At 45.6% G+C, this 21308-nt stretch overlaps 1 protein-coding gene across 1 annotated transcript in view; it reads left to right on the top strand.

The window, feature by feature from the left end:
* Positions 1 to 385: 385 nt before the first annotated feature.
* Positions 386 to 21308, top strand: part of ARIH1 (ariadne RBR E3 ubiquitin protein ligase 1) — a 67184-nt gene continuing 46261 nt past the window's right edge. Inside the window, exon 1 of the mRNA XM_064517641.1 lies at positions 386 to 806. Coding sequence (XP_064373711.1) covers positions 438 to 806 — 369 coding nt within the window. The 5' untranslated portion in view covers positions 386 to 437. The remainder of the gene's footprint in view (positions 807 to 21308) is intronic.

The following is a 21308-nucleotide window of genomic DNA, read 5'->3' as shown; positions in this document are numbered from 1 at the left end:
GGGCCCGCGCGCAGCATGGCGCGCACAATGCAGGCGCCACCCCCAGCATGGCCGCGCCTCCCCTCCGCGGCCCGCCCCGCGCCACGCTCAAGATGGCGGCGGGCGTGGGGGGCGCGCACTCCGGATGGCCCTCCCCGGGGTCGGCGCCTGAGGGGAGATGGCGGCGGGCGCCCTGCGCGCAGGCGCGGCGCGGCGCGTCACGCGCCGCGGCGTGACGTGCCGTGCGTGCGCGGCGCGCGGTGACGGAGCGGGTCCGCCGCGTCCCTTTGTTGGCTCGGCGGCGGCGGCGGGCGCTGCGGGGCGGCGGGCAGCGAGCGGCCGGGCCGGGCCGCGCCGGGCCGGGCCGGGGCAGCGCGGGGGCGGGCGGGCGGGCGCCAGCGGGGCCGGCGGGGGGGCGGGAGCCGCCGCGCCGCCGCCGCCACCACCACCGCCTCGCCATGGACTCGGACGAGGGCTACAACTACGAGTTCGACGAGGACGAGGAGTGCAGCGAGGACAGCGGCGCCGAGGAGGACGAGGAGGACGAGGAGGAGGACGAGCCCGACGACGACAACCTGGACCTGGGCGAGGTGGACCTGGTGGAGCCCGGGCTGCGCGTGGGCGGCGAGCGCGACGGGCTGCTGGGCGGCGAGACGGGCGGGCTGGGCCCCGGCGGCGGCGGCGGCGGCGGGCTGGGCGGCGGGCCGGGCCCCGGCGGCGGCGGCGGCCCCGAGCAGGAGGAGGACTACCGCTACGAGGTGCTCACGGCCGAGCAGATCCTGCAGCACATGGTGGAGTGCATCCGCGAGGTCAACGAGGTCATCCAGGTGCGGCACCGGCGCCGGGGGGCGGCAGCGGGCGCCGGGGGCGGCGGCGGCTGGGCCGGCGGGCGGCGGCGGGGCGGCGCGGGGCTCCCCCGGCCGCGAGGCCGGCCGCGGCCGAGCGCGCCTCCCCGCGGGGTCCCGCCGCGCCGGGCTGGCTTCCAGCGGCGCCCGGGGGCCGGGGAGAGAGCCCCCGGCAAGCGCAGCTCGTTCCCCTTGCGAGCGTGCCATTTTGGAAGCGAAGCCCAGCTCAGGGTACCGGCCTCCAAATGGCCCTGCCTGGGTCTCACGTGCCGGCTTTCCAGCGTGGCTTTCCAGCTTGGCTTTCCAGCTTTCGGGAAAACCCGAGCCCCCGGCATCCCCTCCTAAACAGCTGCGCTAGGCTTTGTCCCAGCTTGCCCCGAGTTTCTCTTGCTGCTCACTCTTTCTACAGGTGACCAGCGTGCGTGGGTTTTCTTTTGTTCCAGTTTAGTCAGTATTATTCGGAGTTATAGCTAATGAATTGCAAGTGCTTCTGCTCTTCCCATATGCAGACAGAAATAGTGCGAGAAGAGGAGATCTACCGATTTTAAAATTTTGGAGGATGCAGTGCCCAGAAATCAGTTGTTTGCTAGTTGCATGTACTCTTTCGCCTAAGATTGTGCACTCTGGAGCGATTATATTAGCAGCTTTAAAGTGTTGCTCTACATGCTTGATGTGAACAACTGTCGAAGTGTTCATCCAGTAAATTAGTAAATGACACTTCTGAAGTCAAAATGAATAACCTTAGTAATAGCACCATACATGTTAGGCTGAATAAGGCAATCTAAACAAGCTTTCTCATTACCAGGGAGCGCAGCTAAAGAAGGTCTCTTTGTTAAATACGGATATTTGTTGACCAGCAGTTATTGATCCTAACATAGCGAAGCAAATGGGAAATAGCCGTGCAAATAGGAAGTTAGACATGCAAACGTTTGATGAGCTGAGGTTTGTGCTCTTTGAAATAGTGATTAAAATGGTGAGTATGAATTTAATGACTGAGGCTATGAAAATCATAGCCCTTACTAATTGTACTGGACATATTCTACCATTTGTTTCGTCTGTGCATAAGCAGAGTGGTGGAAGTGTCTCTGCCTTTGAGGAGCAGTGAATACTCCTGCTTGTGGATTTTTCCAGTCTTGGCCCACACGGTGAATTCACCTACCTCTTCTTTATGAACTAGTTTCTTAGTCGAGGTCCTGGTTTCTTGTCCATGTGTTTTCCTTCTCTTATGCTGCCCTCAAGCCGCGCAGCTTGTGTGCGTGACGTCAGAGTAGCAGAACTAGTGGACAAAAGTCAATAAAGGTAGAGGACTCTGCTCCCTCTCTTGTACCTGGGGAAACTGCAGAAGGCCCAGCCCTGTGAGGGACCGATTTCGCTGGGATCTGCAGCAGCATTGCAGACCGCCTGCACAGATAACAGTGGATGTTACTTACTTACACTTTAGTTATCAGCAGTGTGTTTGCAGGTGTTATTCCTGGTTTAATAGAGAAGAGTGCAGAAAACCAGTTTATGTTTAGAACAGTAAGGAGTAAACTTAAGAGCTAAAATCAGCTTAAGCACTAGGATGTGTCAGAAGTGGGTAGAAAAACATTCAGTTGTCTTGAATTGTTTTTAAATGCCAGCTTACTGCTGTTAGTTTTCTAGTCTGTTCAGAGGTGAGTGAACTTAATGCAGTCAGTGCTTCAGTATTTGCTCATCCTCGTTTCTGTTGCTTGCGGCGAAAGCTTCCAGGGCTCTCTACTGTTTATTTCCTGCTTTTGGCACCCAACCAGGATTGCTGCTGCCACTTTCCTGGTTCAGTAAACCTTTTCTGGAGTCACATTGGCTCAGGATCCTGCTGCAGATCCTTGGTTGCAGGCCTGTGATTCACTTCTTCCAGTCTAGTACTGAAGGGTTTTGGTCTCTGTGTCTCTGAAATTCAGATCTTGGTATCAAATGAGAACGGTTGCAGTTACAGTTTGTAGTGCTTGGTAGCTTACTTGTTCAAGTGAAGTTGAAATGCAGAAGTGCGCTATGCCTGAGAAGGTTAGCTGCAGGCCTCCTGCCCTCTCATCAGTGAAGGCAGCAATTTCTGATCCGAAATCAGGTATAAATATGATTTTGTTTTTCAAGTTAATCATCTTTGCACTAGCAATGAAACAAAAAGGTATCTGTAAGCAACAGAATACCTGTGTCTGGGGATGGGATGTGGCTGATACAACTCCCATACATAGGGAGCTGGGCCTTAATCTATATTAGAAGACAGCATTTGAGCAGCAGTTTATTAGCTGTTAAGTGTTACTTGAGGAGACCAAGTTCAATTTACTCTCCTATCCTTTTAGTCACTTCCAAATACCAGCTGTGTATGTATGTATATGAAAAACTCCTTAAGGCAGGGTTTTAATCTGATGAAGATGCTGGAATAGTAGCTCTCCTGTGACAGACTTGTTGGCTACTAAGTGTATAATTTGTGCTGGTAGAGTGTAAAGTGCTCTTGAGGGTGGCTGCTTGGTAGTGATACCTGCTGATTTTTGGTCACTTGGCCTTTTAAGACCACCAAACTTAGAGTGAACTAAGGAGGCTTCAGGATGACTCAAATATTCAGATTATTTTGCATTCACTGTCTCTGCAGACTTGCCTGAGCATAAGCAGGATTTCAGGTGCTTACTGATGATTTTTTGCAGACTCTTTAGCATTTATGCTGATAATCTGATTTGACTCCGTGTGCCACACAAAACTCCCCTTTCCCCCAAATGCGAAAATAAACCCCTTAACCTTGCACTGGTGACTGGCTGAGGCTTTTAAACCCGGCCTCAGATCAGAGTGTCACTTCCATTGTGTCACTGTAACTTCATGGATTAGAGATTAATTCAGCAGGTTATTTTGAATTTTAGCCGTCAGAGTAAACGAGCAGACTTCTTGCATGTCTTTCTTACAGAATAACTTGCAGAACAGCTGTGAAAATGTAGGCATAGAGGTAGATGTTTGAGAGGTGGCGTTAAACAAAAGTTTTTCTTATTTGGAAGGTGTTTTCCCACGGAACTTCGCTGTACTCTTCTCAGAACTTCAGGAGGAAAGATTGTCCAAATAAGTCTTTACCATCTTCTCTCTCTCTCTCTCTCTCTCTCTTTATTTCAGATGGCTATTTATATCTTTGCTCTAGATTTTCTGAAAATAAACTTGAAAATGTTTAGAATAGCATGTTTATTTCTACTCTGAATAAGCACATGATGAGCTGCATCTCTGGCCTCGCTCGGTTTAGTTTTCTCCTTGCTTTGTTGCAAGTTTGTGTGATTTCAGTCTTTCTGGGTTGGGCTTGTTTCCCTTTTTGGTCACCTTTTCTGGAGCGACTGAGTGACATCATTGTGATGTCATTGACTGTATTTGTTCTGTCTGGCCTTCATAACTGGTGAAGGTGTCGAAAACATGGGGATGCAGCTCCAGGATGGTTGATACAGCAAAAATTGCTCGAGACCCGTGTTTAAAACAAAACCACGGAAAGGGCAGTCGAGCAGAATTGCGGCCCGAAGCAGGACCCTGGAGGTTGCCGGGTGGCCTCACTGGCCCCCGCTGGATGCTTGGGAGGATGTCGGACTTCAAACATGCTTTTTTTTGGAAGGAGCTGGACTCGCCAGATACAAGAAAACTTTGCCTTGTGCAAAAACACCTTTTCTCTTTACCACAGGCTTTAAAATAACATTCTTAAGAGCAGAACAGAGAGTATGTGATTTCTGAACGTTTGTACTGGATATTCGTTTCTCATTTAGGTGATAAATCTAGACGGCTTCTTTGAAAGTAAGGTCAGGTCCTCACTGGCTGAAAACTTTGACGTTAAAATAAGCCAAAACCCCAGGCCACTTCTAAGTTACAATGCTGTGTTTGTTAAGTTTGTCGAGGAGCAGCTTTTTCGAGAGGCCGCCACAACTGAGGCAGCGCAAATATTCCCCAGAATGCCGCTCCGCCGTTAAATAGCGCTCTGTTACAGCGAGTGTGAATCTGTTGTTGCTTGGGAAAAGTGGTCTTATTAAACAGTGGCTTTACTTGTTCGAACAAAACCTACTGAGTCCCAGGCATAACTTATGAAATTTTTCCCACTGGTGGTGTAATTCAGTGCTATTGGCAATATGTTCAGAATAGGTTGTCCAGAATAGGAATGACTTGCCAGCGAGCAGCAGTAATTGCTGCTACTGCACAGCCTTGTGCTTAAGACTGTATTTAATGTTAGAGGTGACATCCTGAAAACTCTGAGTGCTTGAAACCGCTTGACAAGCGTTAGGTAGGAGTCTGTGGGAGCAGGCGCTTCAGGCTGATGCTCCTTGTGCTTGGGTCTGCTCGCGCTGCCTGTACCGGGTGCGTTTGCAACCCTCTAACGTCGCTTCGTCTGTGGTTGGTTATTTTACAATAAAACGCGGTTGGGTCCTAAATGTTATGATGCTGGAAGGAAATGCTTTTTCAGACTTCATGTTTCTGTCATGTGGCGTTTATAAGGTGTTTCATTATAGTAGGAATGCATTTAATATTTCCAAGGAGCAGAGTAAACTTCGCTGTGACAAAGCATTCCTGAGACCTGTTACATGTGGCCGCTCTGCAGCTTCTCGGAAATGACGCTGTATCTGCTCGCTGGCTGCTGAGACATGGAATTGTGAATATAATAAAAAAATTTTGTGAGAATTATTGTAAATTACACAATTATAAGGTAGAAAAATTTTTCTACGTGTGTAAGTCTCCAGACTAACGTAGATCTCATACTTAAACGACCTGTTTGCTTAGTGCTTTAGATTTCCATTTCTGTTAGGCCAAATGTAAATCTTGTGGCTGGCCATGAGTAAAAATTGATGCTGGTTTCTTTTGCCCCCGCGTAATTTTACAAAAATCACACCGAGCAGCCTTCTCCTGATGAACCTTGTTGATGCAGATGGGGACTGGAATGTATTGGGGATATTTCAAAGTGAAACCGAAAACGCTGCTCTTTGTTTTAGCTGCCCTTATATATTTGTTTATGTAAGTATTAAAAATCCCTTTTTAAAGGGGGGAAGAAATACTAAATTGTAGATACAGTTATTGGTATTTCCTGTGGGTTTAATTTTAGCTACTAGGAACCAAACTTGCTATGCAAAGTAGAAGCGTTACTTCTACTAAAAATTGATGGCTCTGGTTTGCCATTGAGAAGTCAGAATTGAAACGGTTGCTTTCATGGCCCGGGATGTGAAGTGAGAGCTATTTCTGGGTATAACCTGGTACGCTGGAAGCAAAATGAAACTGGAGTTTACACTTTGATATGTATCCCATCTTCTGACTCTTATTTTTTAAATTTGTATGAGATAAACTTCCTAATAGGAAATAAAAATAAGCTTCTGAAGCTCCTTGTGTTTTTGTGATGTAGTATGGAAGTGTAGCGTCAGCCCTGCATTTATTCAGAATTATTTCCCGTTTTTGCTCAGAGCTGCTTGGCAAGCAAAGTTAGCTTCAGGAATGTGGTGCAGAGTCTCGCTATGCCAGTCTCCTGCTCCTTGGGGTTAAACCTGGGACCTGGAACACTTCAGTGTGGGTTTGGAGTGACACCATCAACTCGTAAATTAAAAGTAGCTCCTCAGCGCAGTACCTCCCTCAAGTCTCCCTGCCACCTGTTGTGGGGGTTTTCTTTCAATTTTCAATTTGGAAGCAAGCTCTCTTCCCAGTTATTCTGTGAACGAGATAAACCAAAGAGACTGTTCAACGCTGTTTGGTGTCAGATGTAGTAGAGCAGTTTGAGGAAGTGATCGTTCAACTTTGAACTGTGCGCGTGTTGTAATAGTGAGTCAAGGTTTTCATACAGAAATCATTTCTGAGAGTCTTTTTTTTTCCCTAGAGAATATAACTGCTCGTTCCCCCGCAAAAAAGACTGTTTTGAACAGTTGATAGCTGGGAAGAGAATCTTTAATTTGTCAGTAGAGCTATCGCTTTCTGCGAGAGGTGACCATGACGGGTCACTGTGCTGTCTGTGCGGCTCCGTTAGCAAGGGATCATCTGTTCGGGGCCGTTGTACCTCCATGCCGCTGGACTTCTTTTACTCCTCGAGTTAGAGGGATCGAAAAATATTGCAAGAGGTGTTTTCTCTTGTTTGTGTTTGGCTACATTGTATTATTGGGCATGAGCGAAGAATGCTTGGAGGCTTGTGAGTGTATGTAGGTATACAATACTGCTGGATTTCATGAAGTCATTCAGTAGCTTCCGCATTTGCAAGAATATTGCAGCCTCGTTTATTGTAAAACGGGCTTGGAGGGCTTGCAGAGCTTCAGTACTTCCAAATGGTGCATTTGAGTGCAGCCCAGAATACAGATGTCTGCGCGTTTGAAAAAGGCCTGTCGAGCTAGGATATCGGTGGAGGAGATTCCAGCACGAAGAGGAGGTAGCTGGCTTCGCTTGAGCTGGAGCAGAAACTTTATTTTGTAATTTGATAATGAAAATTCTGCTAATATTTAAGTCTTTGCCGTTCCAGGTTTTTCATTTGGGAATGTTGAGAACCTTGAGTTTCTGGCCCATATGTGATGCCTTGGCTTGCCATGTTTTAGCTTTTGATCTTGAGCTGTGATGGAAATACAGCTTACAGGAATGCTTTGAAAACTGCCGTTCAAGGCTTCACAAGTAGTTTAGTTTCATACGTAGCGAAGCTCAGCAGTGTTTGTACTTCGTAAGTCAGCCTTCTAGAATTGGAAATGTCCATATAACTACAGACACCCTTTCAAACAAAGTCCCTTGTTTTCCTGGCTTAGTATGCTGAGTAATTATTTTTGGTATTCAGAATAGCTCATTGTGGCAAATGTATTTGAGTGCTACGTGAATACAGTGGTTCAAGCAACTATCTGCACTAAGTCTTTCGCCTATTTTTAGAGACTGAGAACTTTCTCCAATGTCAGAAATAATTTCAAATTCAAAGTCTGACACGGATGCTTTCAACAGTATCTAAATCATTCAGAACAAAGAAGGAGCTAATAAGCCATTTAAATGTTTTCTGAAAAAAACTTGCTGCTTCATGTCATAGCTTAGATACCTGCTTCTGGAAGCCTTGGCCTGCCTCCTGAAAGCGCGTTGGGAATCGTGGTGCCTTCTGGCAGTACTGAACGTTTTGCAAACTGTTTGGGGTAGCATTTGAGAGCTGGTGCGGCTTCTGGCTGGTAGCTATTGCCACTGTCTAATAAGGGCAGGGGGGTGGTGGGCAAAAACAACCCTCTCTGAAAGAACTAGCTTGGGAGAGAGCCAAGTACCCTTTTGGTGTGCTCCTCGTGGAGCCCGGACAGCTTAAACTGCAAGTGCTGCTTCTGCCTGGCCATGTTATGGTGTATGTCTTGTCCTTGTTGCCAGGATCTGGCGTGTCGGCGTGACAGCAAAAGGTTGTAGTCCTCAGCAGATACATTGGATAAGGTGAGAAGAACCAAATATCACTGCTGCTGAGAGCCCTGTGAGCAAGGGGCTCGGCCAGGATCTGGGAGTACCTGGGCAGGAGCCTGTGTGCCTACCTGGATCTCTGCTGCTTGGTCTCTTCCTGAGCTACTGGTACTTCCTAGCTGGTACCCACTTGTTCCTGCTGGCACATTAAGTCCCACCTCTCAGCGTTTTGTAAGGCATTCTTGAATTTCTGTCTACCCCAGTTAAAGCTTTTACATCCTGGAATCTGGTGTGGCACTTCAGAAGCCCGGGGAAGGGGAGGCAAGCAGATCCTGTCTTGGCCATCTCGCTTCAGGCCTCCTGGGAAAGTGCTTCTGGCGGAAACATAAAGGTTGAAGTGAAAAAGAGAGCTTTTTCTTGTGGCTTACCCAACTCTTTGCCTGCGCTCCTGGTCTGAGGTACCCTCCAAGTTCAGGGACATCGTGGAGAGGGTGCATGTTAATTCATGAAATAAGTAGTTCTGACTGCTTGGTGATTTGAGAAATTTGGGAGCTGTAGGCAGGCCATCTCCAAAGTGGAAGTTAAAAGCTTGATTATTTGGTTACTGCCTTTATTCTGTCATGCACGGACAATTTCTTTGATGTGCTGTAGTGTTTTGTGTGTTGCTTCACCAGGTAGGGGACGTAGGCTCTTAACCTTGTTTTTCAGCAGCTAAGCAGGATATAGTAGAAGTTACTGCTAAGACGGATTCTGCTTGAGCAAAAGAAAATCCTCTTGAAGTGGAGAATGCTCAGTAAAAACACAGAACTGGAAGAGAGCTGGTGTAACTGCACCTGAAAATAGCCAGCTGGCAAAATAACTAACTTTTTGGGGTGTTCTTTCAAGGATTTGTAAACTCCTCTGCTGCTTCGGCTATTAAGGTGAACGCATGAAGAGGCTTTCTTCCAAGGTGTAGAAATAAGTATTTTAAGTGGTTCTAAAGGTTTCTGTTTGACACCTGATATTAGGAAGTTAGGCCAACCTCTGTGTTGGGTGAGCTGTGTGAGCATACTACTCCAGGAAAGTGTGTTTGACCTGTTTACTTCAGCAAAACTCTTTTTAGAGCCACAGGGGAAGTAGCTGCTGTTTGAGCAAGTCCGTTACATAAAAATCACAGAAAGGCCTGCTTGACTTTACTGTTCCTGTACGGCTTTGATGTGTGCGGGGAAGGTGGTGAAACAGTTGCTGCACAGTCTTTCACTGTGAATAGCTTCCTCTTAGATTTTTCTCTTCGATTTTCTGAGCAGTAGACTAAGACACTACGGGCGGTTGTTGATGGGCTTCCCTTGCGGTTTCGCTTGAAACACTGATGAACTCGAGACGGTTCTGGAGGTTTTTGGGTATCTGATGGTCATCCAAGTAATGCTTTTGGAGATGCAGTGCTGTAAAGATACTCTCCTCCTCTTGCAACCTGAAAAAGGGGCTTGGTTACATGTGTAACTCTTGGCTTAGGCATTCCCTCATGGTGCTGGTACAAGCTGTTTGCATGGCCAGGTAGTGAGTGGGATCAGTGAACTGTCTGATTCAATGTGCCTCTTCTTCCCGGCTCTTATCAGTCAGCTCACTGTTGACCCTGTAAACAGTTGTTTTGCTCCGTTTGCCAGACATGATGGTGATTGAGTTGCTCAGCTGTGCAGTGTCACCAAAAGCAATGTAGCTATACCTGAAGACATAATTTTGGCAGCCTGTTTTGGGTGCGTGTATGTTTGTGGGACCATATTTAACTTTTGAAAGAGCTTTGGATACTTGTTCAAAACTTTGATCTCCTCCACAGTAGATAACTTGGGATTGCATGTGTTCTTGTGTAACCGAATGCAATCGGCATTCCTTTGTCTGGAGAACAGCAATGTGGAGAGGGATTAGGGGAAAACAGGAGAATTCGCATGAGTAAACAGTCTCCCTTGCAATGCGCTTTTCTGTGCGGGAAGAATAAGTTAACTCTTAGCAATCTACATCCCGTTCAGACTCTGAGGTCTGAGAAATAGGGAGGTGGAAGGAGTGGTCTGGAAAGATGAGCTGAGGACCCCTTCTAGGAAGAGGGAGCACGTGTGGGAGATCCGTGCCTCGAGGACCTTACCTAAGGAGAAGTCTCAAATTGGTCCACAGAGCACCCAAGGCCTGACGAGGTTAGACTCCAGAATAAGTGCTCAGAAGTGACAGAGCTTCACTCATCAATATACTTTAGAATTAGACTGCAGAGCAATTTCTTTTTTAATAGAAAGTTGATAAGAACACTCAGCATTGAATTAGCAACTTCATTTCTCTTCTCAGAGCTCTGATAATGTCCCTGCCTAAAAATGAGGAATGCAGGTTCACATTCTGCATTCCTGTATACCTGTATAAATTAACCCAATAGATGCTATGAATGTGAAGTTTCTTCATTGTTGTGAAAGGTTTTGGGGGTATGCACTTGGTATGCGTGCAGAAAATTCTGTAAAAAAAAAAAAAATCCGATGAGCAAACATGCCTGACATCTTTGTTTTGGTCACTAATGATACTTCTGTGACAACTGAAGAGCTGTCTGGGCAAATTGATTTCTTTTTTTCTTTGATTCACAAGTGTTTTATATATGCACTAGCGTGTGTTGTAATGAGCATATATAAGCCTTTTCATATTTACATCTGTACTTGGTAAAATGATGCGTTTGAAATTTCCTTATTTGTATTGCTAAAAGCAGGCAAAATTAGTACTTGAAGTTATACTCTGCTATATTTTTGTCATCTTGAACAAAGATAGTTGATAGTAAATGCAGGTGTAGTTATACGGGACAGTCTTAGTAAAGAATCCCTGTATAACATGACGCAGGTCTTGAACTATTGCCTTTAGAAATGTGAAGTACTTTGCCTTCCACTGGGAATTTATTACCATGGTATTAGAAACAGGTTCAGTGTTAATATAGAGACAGGTACTTGCTTCTTGGCTAAATTTCTTCCTTAATTTCTGAGTCATCATCTGCTTTCCTGCTTCAGTAGAACTCTTCCTGGGTTACCTTTTTCAAACCAGTCTTCCATTGCCGTTTCATACAACTGCCTCGCAGTCTTTGTACAAGCAGATGATGACTTCTTCAGTGAAAATGCAGCGTGAAGACTTGAGTTGTTTTGGGGATGCCTGGGAACTGATACCGAAGCTATCTGAAGGGTGCTTGGAGATGTTTGGGATCGCTCTCATCACGTATCAGGGTGTACCTCCCTCTGACTGGCGTCCTGCTATCGCTTTCCAGGGTACCTCGGCAGGCAGCCGGCCAGCACTGTGGTTTGGAAGAGGCTGAATGCAAGTCTTCCCAGTGCACTCAATTATCTGCTAGTCATTAGTTTAATGATTTGTATTGCCAGCATTCACATCGGTTATAAAGAAGGACTGATAAGGGTGTTTTTTTCCCCCCTTCCTCCCAGAAGCCCAGTGTCTGATGAGAGGTAGCAATATCTTCATGGAAAAGAAACAAGGGTATCCCTGTCAGCTACTGCCCAGTTTATCATGTACAAAATTACACAGCTATGTATATTCTGTATTATCTAATGAAAGGGAGAAAGGTGCTGTGGAGGGTCTGCATATGCTTGCTGGTTAAACTAAACGGATTTAAAAATACTTCTGATTAAATGAGTACAAGTTTGTAGAAGGGCAAGTCCTAAATGAGAAAATCATGAAAAGACTGGAAAGGCATTCCCGTTCTCCCCAGCTGCTGTACAATTTGTTTTCCATTATTTCTGTACTGAATCCCAGTAGAGCATTTTCTCAAACTTGAGTTAGTTCAGGTAGTTGGTTAAAAATATCTACAGCAGTTAGAGACTGCAGTTATGATTATAAGCATAAGCATATCATGTTAAAAAAAATGTGAATGAGGATGAACAAGAGAACTGGCAAGCTCTTAAGGCCTCCAGAATGTCCTTTCTTCAAAGGTGGTTTCTGTGCAGCCTTCTGAGAAAAATGTGTTTTGAGGTGTAAACAGGCAAAATTACTCCATATAGTGGCAATCCTGGCTCATGAAATAGTGCATTGCTGGGGCTCTGTTTTGTTGGCTATGAAATGAAGCAAGATTAAATGAGCACGGTATGGTAAATAAATTGCAAAGTCATCATTTAGTAATGGTCTGAGCAAGAAGAGTTTTGCTGGAAAAAGGATTTTGGCAGATTTTCCTAGTGCAGATGCAGCTTCTGCCAGCAAAAAAGTGCTTTTGCAGGTATAGCTTATTTTGTGCAGGGAAGTGATATAAGCTATAGTGACATCTGCTCTGGGGCTTTTGCCAACAGAAGAGCATTGCCAAAGATTACATCCCCAAGACATTGCTGTATTGGCAATGATTTCCTGGGCCTCTCTCTCTTAAAAGTGTTGAAAGACTTCTAAGGTTTTTTGCTCAACTAGGAATTGCAGGCTAAGGCATAGGCATTAACCGGGTAGACTTATTGCCCGTTCATCAAGGTGACATCATGTGTACAAAACCAAAATTCACCAGCGAGTACTTCAAAGGGTTAAAGTCTTCCTGCTTGGTGTTGCATTGTAATTTGGAAAAACATCTGCCTTTCTGCCAGATGAGGCAAAGATAATACATCGGCACGGCCTTGTATTGGAAAATGGGAAGGTGGCAGGAAGAACCGTGATCCAGTTATGGAGCTGCACCCCTAAATAGGGATGCTAGTTAAATCGGAGTTGTGTGCTGTGATGTTGCATGGCTTTATGCATCCAAGTGCTCGGTTTAGCTAGGTACGTGCTGCAGTGAGCAAAGTTGGGGCCTTTGTGGAGTGACGGGGAATCAAGTCAGCCCAAGTAAGACGTATTTTATAACAGACTATAGAGCGTGGTGCTGTTTTGGTGCTTAGGCGAAATTGCCCTTCTGTCAAACCAAGGTGTGCCAAAAAGGGGACAGTTTGTAGAGCCGCTTGAAGGAAGGGACAAAGCCACAAGCAGTAAAACCAGGCAGAGGGCAGAGAAGAGGAGAAATGCGTAGTGTTTGGATGCTGACCAAGCTTGGGCCTGGAGAAGAAAGATAAGACGGAAGATGTTAAGGATTTTGTTTTCTTCATAAAAATTCTCTAGTGCTCTTTTAAGAGTGAAGTGCCTGGGGCTAGAAATTCTTTTGCTGAGCCTGTGTTTCTTGGCTGCCGTGCTCTCTGAAGGGTTAACAGCAGTGTGCTACTGTGACCATACATCGAAGTATATTTGAAAAAACCTGACCATTGCTATGAGAGAGGTTTTTAATTGGGGCGGCTTTCATTTAGCTTTCAAGGCAGATTTCTAAGTTATTGATTCTGGGCGCTACTTGAATGCAGCTAATGGAAGCAGTTATCTTGCCCTACTGTATTTGTCTTCCCTGTGTCCCTTCTTTGTTGGGAAATGTTAATTAGGCTCTGGAGTGGAAGTCCAGATTTAGGAGATGGGTCGCATTGGTGTGTTATTTTGCCTTTGCGTAGCGAGCATTTTCCCCCCAAGCATCTGGGTGTCCTAGAGCTCTAGTACAGGAGGTAGCTTGTCCTTTTGTTCTAATTTCTTGCCAGAAGAGCAAAATACTGTGTAATCAAGTGTTAAAAAAACTGTCTTGTGGGGAAAAACAAACGTACGTTTGGGCTGGCGGTGTACTTTGGGGCAAGGGTCTGTCTGCACTCGGGAGTTATCCTGGAAACGAATGATTTTGAGGAATCAGCTCGGAGGTGATCTACAGTTTGGTTGGATTATCTTCTTGTCCCATTGATAAACATCTAAACTGTCTTTGTGTTTGAACTTATCGTGTTGGAATAGGTGTTTTCCATTAGTGCCCAGCGACAAAGGCAAATTGGAGACAGCTCAGCCGCGACTGGAGATTTAACCAGTATTTGAGAGAGACGTTTAAGGTTGAGTACCCTTGGAGTCTGGTCCGCTGCTTACGCGCTATCTGAAGAGAGGACACCTTTATTTTAATCCTTGTCTGGAAGGACCTTTGAGACCAGGAAAAGGACAATTTGAGAGACCTTCCTAGAGAATTTATATAACCTAATCCAGAAAATCAATTAGTTATTGGTCCCCCCCACCCTGTTAGCACATGTTTGAGCCAACAAACAGATTTTCTGCTATAGAAATTGTCTACAATTCGTTGTCCATGAATTGTTGGGAGTTTATCCTTTCTAGTATGTGTATTGCTGTGATGTTAAGTGTCAGAAAATATTCTCATCTGTTTAAAGTCTACCTGATTTCTTTTGTCAACTTCAAAAGAATTTTTGAGGGAAGTGGGATAGACATTTTTCAGTCAGATAATATCTGATAATATACTGTAATGCGGAGCAACAGATTTTGGGGGAATGAAGCAATGGTTTGATTTTTTTTGTGTGTGTTTTTTTTTTTTTTCAAAGAACACTCAAAATGCAGTTGATTATCTTATACTGTAAGAAGCTTTCTGTAAAGCTGCTTTTTTTTTTTTTTTTTTGATCTAAAAACCATTTGCTGTGGTTCTAAGAACAGTCCAGCATTGACTCTTCCACAGTACAGATTTCTTACTAAGGGGAGGGATGGTTGCTGATAGCCTATCAGGTCTGTTGTTAGCATCCTTCTAAGGCCTGGTTCCCATTCAGTGCCTGAGTGGTTTGACCAGGCGATGCCTTGAACATGCTTAAAGCAGCACAAGTGAAGTCCTGCTGCCTTAAGGGCATGAGAAATCCACAGAGAAGTCCCAACTATACCTGCCTAGAAGTAGTTCATTGGGCAGAGTTGCAGACAGCCTGTTCCTTGCATTGCATAAGGTCTTGGAAACTGGAGCTAGCAGAGACAGCGGTATTGCTGCCTGATGAGGAGGAACAGTCTCAGTCTCTACAAATGTATCACGTCCAGAAAATGAGTACAAATCCTATGGGTGAATTTGACTCTTGAACAAAATCTGAAAATGAACAAGGCTGACTATGGTGAAGGAGTGAAATTAACTTATTTGTTTATATCTGTATCTATATATATTGTGTGTATATATTTGTATATGAAGAAAAAGAAGCAGGGAAAACCTTTTTCCTTTAAATTGCTTTATGGAAATCTGAGGGGTCGCAAAAAGCAACTGTAACTTGACATTCTTTCAGTTTTATACCTTTACTTTCTGTTTCTCCCTCAAAAAGCACATCTTGCGTAGCTCGCATAGGCAGATCTGTACTTTCCCAGAAATGCTCAGCTCATTCAGAAGAGGAGTTGGACACCCAATGAAGACAGCATTGCCCAGGAGCCCAAAGGCAGTGCTTTGGATCATTTTCTGTTTATCAACTAGATGGGTCACTGACCTGACACATGCCACAGCTGGTCTTTCCAAAATTGACTAATAAAAGAGAAAAGGTGCGTTTCTGTCCTGGTGGTCTCCTGGTTTGGTTGCGCTGAGAACACATCTTTGGGAATAGCGCCAACCTCAGTGAAGTTATTCTTATACCATTTAAATCTTCTGTTTTGGTAGCCCAGCTGAAAATAGCCCCCAGACACTAATGAAACTGTAGACAGGGCCAGATTAATAATAGCTCTTATTAATAACTGTACTGTACCCCTAGGTAGCCACCTCCCTCAAGATCTGGCTTGCCATGGGGTTGCAATGGAGAAAGCTGAAAAAAGGCTGGCAAAAATGACATTGTGCTTGTTTTCCAGATGAGAAACATTCTTCTCTGGATGATGCTTTCAGAGATGAATGATGAAGTTGCTAGTGGGAGGAGGGGGAGTGGGACCAGCCTTTCTGGCAGTAACCTGCATCAGACTGTACCCTACTGTGCTTTTAAGGCTTTGTGGCAAGAAGATTTGGAGGGTCTGTGATCCCTGGGGCGCCCAGCTTTGACATATGCTTGGCTTGTGGCTCTCAACAGACTGATTTTACAAAAAAATTTTTGGAAGCAAGTCCATGTTGTCTGAGTTGTGCCAGCTCAACTGTCTGGCCTCACAGTGATCCTGATCAGAGACTGATCTGGGTTAAAAATAAACCAGCAACCCGCCTCAGCCCGGGTCGCTTCCCCTATCTAGTTCACTCGTAGCTGTGCAAGCAGTTGTGCTGTCGTAGACGGAGAGGTCAGCGGCAGGCCCGGGAGCCAGCGGTTGCATGAGTTTGTTTTGCTGCTGAAGTAAATATTTTCAGAGCTCTCTCTTCATGGTCTGGTGGTGATGGGATGTAGCGTCTTTGAAACAGGTTTTAAAGGGTGTATTTTACTGCTCTGCTTAGTTACTGTCCTGCTTGTTTTTTTTCAGTCAAAGCTACTTTTGTGAACAGCTGTTGGAAATTGTTCAGGCGGGTGTTTTCCCCTCTCAAAATAGGGCCCATAAATCCAGACTATTTCTTTCAAAGTGCTGGTCATTGCAGTGTTGTTTGAACTCCACGGCATAATGCTGTTTGAAGGAAGTACAGTTTAGAAACATTCAAAGTAAAATAAGAATCCAAATAGTCACTACTTTATCTCGTAGGAAAAAAAAAATAGACCTGGTGCAAAGTGAAACCATTTGGGTTTCTGGAGTTTCCCCCGGTGTCTCTAAAAGCACATAGAAGGGAGGAGACCTCTTAGCTGGTTCAGATGGACATGTGCCCTTGGTCTAAACTGAGGGATTTTGATGTGTGTTGCCTAGTCACTGAATTCCTCAGCCTTCACGCTGCATCGTTTCCTTCTGTGGCAAAATGTACCCTTGCATTCCTTTTGAACCAACACAGTATATTTTCTCCGAGCTCCCCACCAGTGAATTGTATTGGTTTGATGGGAGAAGAATTGAAGCGATAGCCAGGTGTCTTTTCTAGTCTTCTGGAGGCTGTTGGTCTGAGCGATCCCAAGGGACTAAAAGTATGAAATGATGCTTCTTGCTGTTATTAGGTATGCTTGTCCTCCGGAGAAAATCAACAGTTTTCTTTTTGTATTTGATGGAGTTGGACCTGTTTGGTATGTGTCTATGAACAGCGCAGTAACTGTCTGGCAGGTAAGTGCAGACTAAGTGCAGAAGTACATGCGTTGGGGTGAGAATTTTTCAGTGCAAGCCCATATATGATAGAGGGGAAAAACTGGGGCCTGTAAGAGCAGTCGTGTGTAATTTTAAGAGAGAAGGGGGACTAAAGGATGCTTCATGGCCACTACTTGCCTGAACAGTACGCAGCGGATGAGCAAGGAAGATGACTACGTGTAGTTTGTTTGTGGCTAGGAAGCAGGTCTCTTAATGCTTTTCCTAAATAGTCATCTGTATTTGGTATCTGTTTGTCTCATTGATTTCTCATCCTAATGGAGACACCACTGTGAGGCTTTGGATGTTGACTGAAGGTTTGGCCTGAGGGGGCTGGTGGTGGTGATTACCAAGGATGCAAATCCCGCCTGAGTGAGCCTGTGGGTCCTTCGCGTTCAGGCCTGCCAAAACTTTGGGGGGTCATAGATGAGGCTCTTAGAACTGTTCCCTTCCTAGCTCAGCTGCTGTGTGTCACATGCTGTTTTCTTCCTCTGTAATGGGAGATATTGAACAGCTACTGAAATAGTAAATTGAAAGAATTATATGGAAATAGTGCCATCACCCTCTCCTACTCTTTTAAGGCTGCTCTTTGCAAACTCATGAGTAGGAGGCATGAGAAGAGAGGGCTGAAGTAAAAAATCAATTTTGAAACGTACTCTAGCACCCATGTGCTTCTGCTCTTGTTCTCTCTTGGTCCGTAAGCTTTAGTTGCTCAGTGGAGACATGGGCAACTGTAGCTGTGGCTCATGTTGCTTACACAAAGTTGCTGAGTTTTTGCTCTTACATTGGGATTCTTGTGGTGGGAGACAACCGAAGGAGTGAGATAGTTCGCATGATACTGCCTTTGTGGGCAATAAAACAGTAGCGCTCCTTAATCCAAAGGGATTAAAAGTGAGAAATTGTTTGTGAAAGCATGTACATTTGGAGACCTCTTGCTCCATAGTCTTTCAAAAGCGTACAGTGGCATAACTTTCTTGATTTCATAGTGCCTCTACAGCTGTGCGCCTTTGTTCTTTAGTGGCTTGACTTTATACCCAAGAACTGTAGCAAAAGGCAGTAGAAGACAAAATGTTATTCAGAAGAAATATATAAAATATAGTTAACATCTCTCTGTATTTTATTATCAAACCATAGGTCTTGTATAGAAGCAAGTGTAGCTGAAACAGTCTTAAATACCTTCCCTGGTTGTAATGCATATGCAGTGTTTAAATTTGTGTTGAGTTGGTGGCAGAGTTTCTGCCATCCTCTGAGAGCCAGTGCTGTCCAGAACGCTTGAGAAGCATGACAAATCCATGTGATGCATGTTTTTTTAATTTATTTAGAAGAATTACTCTGTGAATTCAGTTTTTTGCATTTCCAAATTTGCTAATTCATTCTGGAGTTGTCACCTTTAGTAATTTTTTTTGATTTAAAAGCTTCGTTAGACAATAGCTCTCTGTCATGGCTCTTAATCATTAACCTGAAAACTTTCCAAAGGCTCAAAGAAAATGTAAAGCAGCTGACTGCTTCACTTCTGTTTCTTGAACCAATTAAATGAAGTAATAGCTTTCGCTGAAGTTGCTTTTTATTATCTTCCTCTGGTAAAAGCATGTATGTTCATCAGAGCTAGAAACAATCAGTAAAATGCAGATAGGTTAATACAAACTCAGATCGTAATATCAAGCTACCTTTTTGTGCCATAGTGTGATGGTACTAATTCCATAATTCTGTAAAACTTAGTTTTTGAAATTGGGGATGATGTGTGAAGGGCAGTTAATGAGATGAAGTAGGATGTAGGAGGCTAAGATGATCAGCGTTGAAGCAGAAGCCACTATATATGATGGGAAATTACAGTGAGGTGGTAGGTGCCAGTCTGAGGAAAGCAGTTGACCGTGATGATTGGCAATGTCATAAGGAAGTAGCCTAGCTTCATGCAGCGTTGCTTGGAAATGGTAGTGCTAGGAAAAGGTAAATTTGAGGGTGATTCAGAACTGGCTAGTTAGAAACTAAGCCACTTAGTGTGACTTCAGTGGGCTTGTAGGACGCAAAGTCCATGTCCTCAGTAGGTACATAGAGATGGAAAAGAATGATCCTGATATTTATTTATCTATTTTTTTATTTTTGGCAGAAAGATAGGCCCGGGAGAGAATTACATTCGGGTAAGGAGATGACAGAAGAAGGGAGTATTGATGGGTGGTGGTGGACTGATCTAGTTAGCTACTGTCCTCATCTTCTTACAGCGACCCTTTACATGCTATTTGTAATTGAGTCAGGGAATATTAGGTGACATTAAGGTTTTCCAGCCTTCTCAGAGTGATTAGTCTGAACTGTTAAAAACTAGTAAGTTTGAAGGTAACCTCTTCAGGAGATCGGGCCCTGGAGAGGCTCAGCACTTGGAGATGAATGCAGAAGACGGGATCTTGGGAGTTTTGCTAAGCTGATAGGAGTGAGTCCTGTGTTTGTGAGGTTTTCTGTAGTTGTCTCTTGAGAGAATAGATGTGAACAGACTTTTACAAGTGGAGGTCACTCGGTGCGCCTGTAAAGCCCTGCGAACCTCCCTGTGGCAGTGTGACTGTAATGCGATTCGGACTCGGAGCTGATGTAGCATACGGAGCAAGTGTTTTATGCCTGGCGTTGACTGGGTGGTGGAGCGGGGGTGCAAGGGAAGACCAGTGGCGTTTGAAACGGAGTAGTCAGCCTAGTTATTGCAGCAGATCCATGCAGGTTTTTGCTGTTATTAGCCGACCAAGGGAAGCAGCTGTACGGCGCCTGGCCTGCGTTGACACTTGCCCTTTTTCTGCATCGTAGATGAGAAATGAGCTGTTGTCCGTGAGAGAGGAGCATCGGTATGTAAACGTGTTCGGTTTTTGAGGTAATCGAAGCGTTGTTGGGATGTTTGGCTCCTGATCCGCGGCGGCGCTCCGTGCAGTTGGGTAGCCCCTGTTGGTGTCGGGCCCGCCCGAGGCCTGCGGCACGCCTGCGCCCTGCCTCCCGTAGCCCGCAGTCATCCCGAGAGAGCGGGGAAGCGCGCGGCGCGCCTGACCCGCTCCCCAGGCCATCCGAGTCCCCGGGACCCGGCGACGCTTATCCCGCCGCGACGCGTAGCAGATGTGTCGGGAAGAGGGCTGTGGCGGAGGCAAGCCACAAGTCCCCAGGCCTTTTACTCCTGAATTTACCAAGGAATCTGTTTAGCTTTCTCATGGCGAGGTTGCTCTTGCTCCGTCTGCGACCGTGAAATGTGACCCGTTGGTGGTGGTTACTGATGCTTCCTTACCTTTCCAGGGCACGCTGTGCGCGGTGCCTTTGCAGGGGAAGCTGGGGCGAAGCACGCGGCTGCGCTTTCGACTGCGCGCGCTCAGAGGGCACCTAGAGTTTCCTCTCGGTGCTCTGCTCTTGGCACACGCTGGGGTTTTGACTGATTAAATATTTACGGCGGTGGTGTAACATGCTGTCTTTGGATGCTGCTTTAATGGAGCAAGTACCTGTGGTGCTTGGTTGTAGGAGCTGGAGCTTCAGAGCTGGTTTTTTGACAGCCCTCTGCTCTCCCACTGGTGTGGGCAAAGTGTCGTCACCAAGCAAAGCTCTTGGTCTTTGCTCTCAAACAACTGCCTCGAAACCAGTCGGCTTCCTCTTGCCAGGGAGTTTAAATACCATCTTGCGGCATTTATGTGCCAGCAGACTGTGGCAGTGGATGTCGCTGAGGTTTGAACCATGGAGGATTGGGTAAAGCCAGCATCTGCGGAGCGTCTGCTTTGATTCGGGAGTGCTGAAACAGTTGCGTAGAAAATTAAACTGGAAGCGGTATCAAACCTGCACCAAGTCTGAAAAAACTGCTGCTATGAGGACCTAGACCCTGCCGTTAGCATGAGAAGTGTTGAAATGCTAAAGCTGCCATGTTTAAAAAAGAAAAAAGAAAAAAAAACCAAAACCAAATAAACCCACCATGAAATGGAAAGATGCAAGATGACGGATTTATCAATACCATGTCTCCAGGAGGTGGGGAGGAATTTGGCTGGAGAGCGGAGCTGGAGTTGAGTTGTTAGTAAATGGTTTTAATCCGCAGCGAATGCTCAGATGGAAGCAGCGGCTTACTCCCAGCGTGTGATGAGAAACGCCGTTCTGGAATACACTTCTGGCTGTTATAAACTGCAAGAATTAACTGCACGACTCATCTGGAAAGATGAAAACATGAATAGATCAAGTGCTGCAAACTATCATGCAGCAAATTAC

The sequence above is a fragment of the Dromaius novaehollandiae genome, chromosome 10, assembly GCF_036370855.1.
Source record: "Dromaius novaehollandiae isolate bDroNov1 chromosome 10, bDroNov1.hap1, whole genome shotgun sequence".
Classification (NCBI taxonomy): Eukaryota; Metazoa; Chordata; class Aves; order Casuariiformes; family Dromaiidae; genus Dromaius; species Dromaius novaehollandiae.
This window is presented reverse-complemented; position numbering and strand designations above follow the sequence as displayed.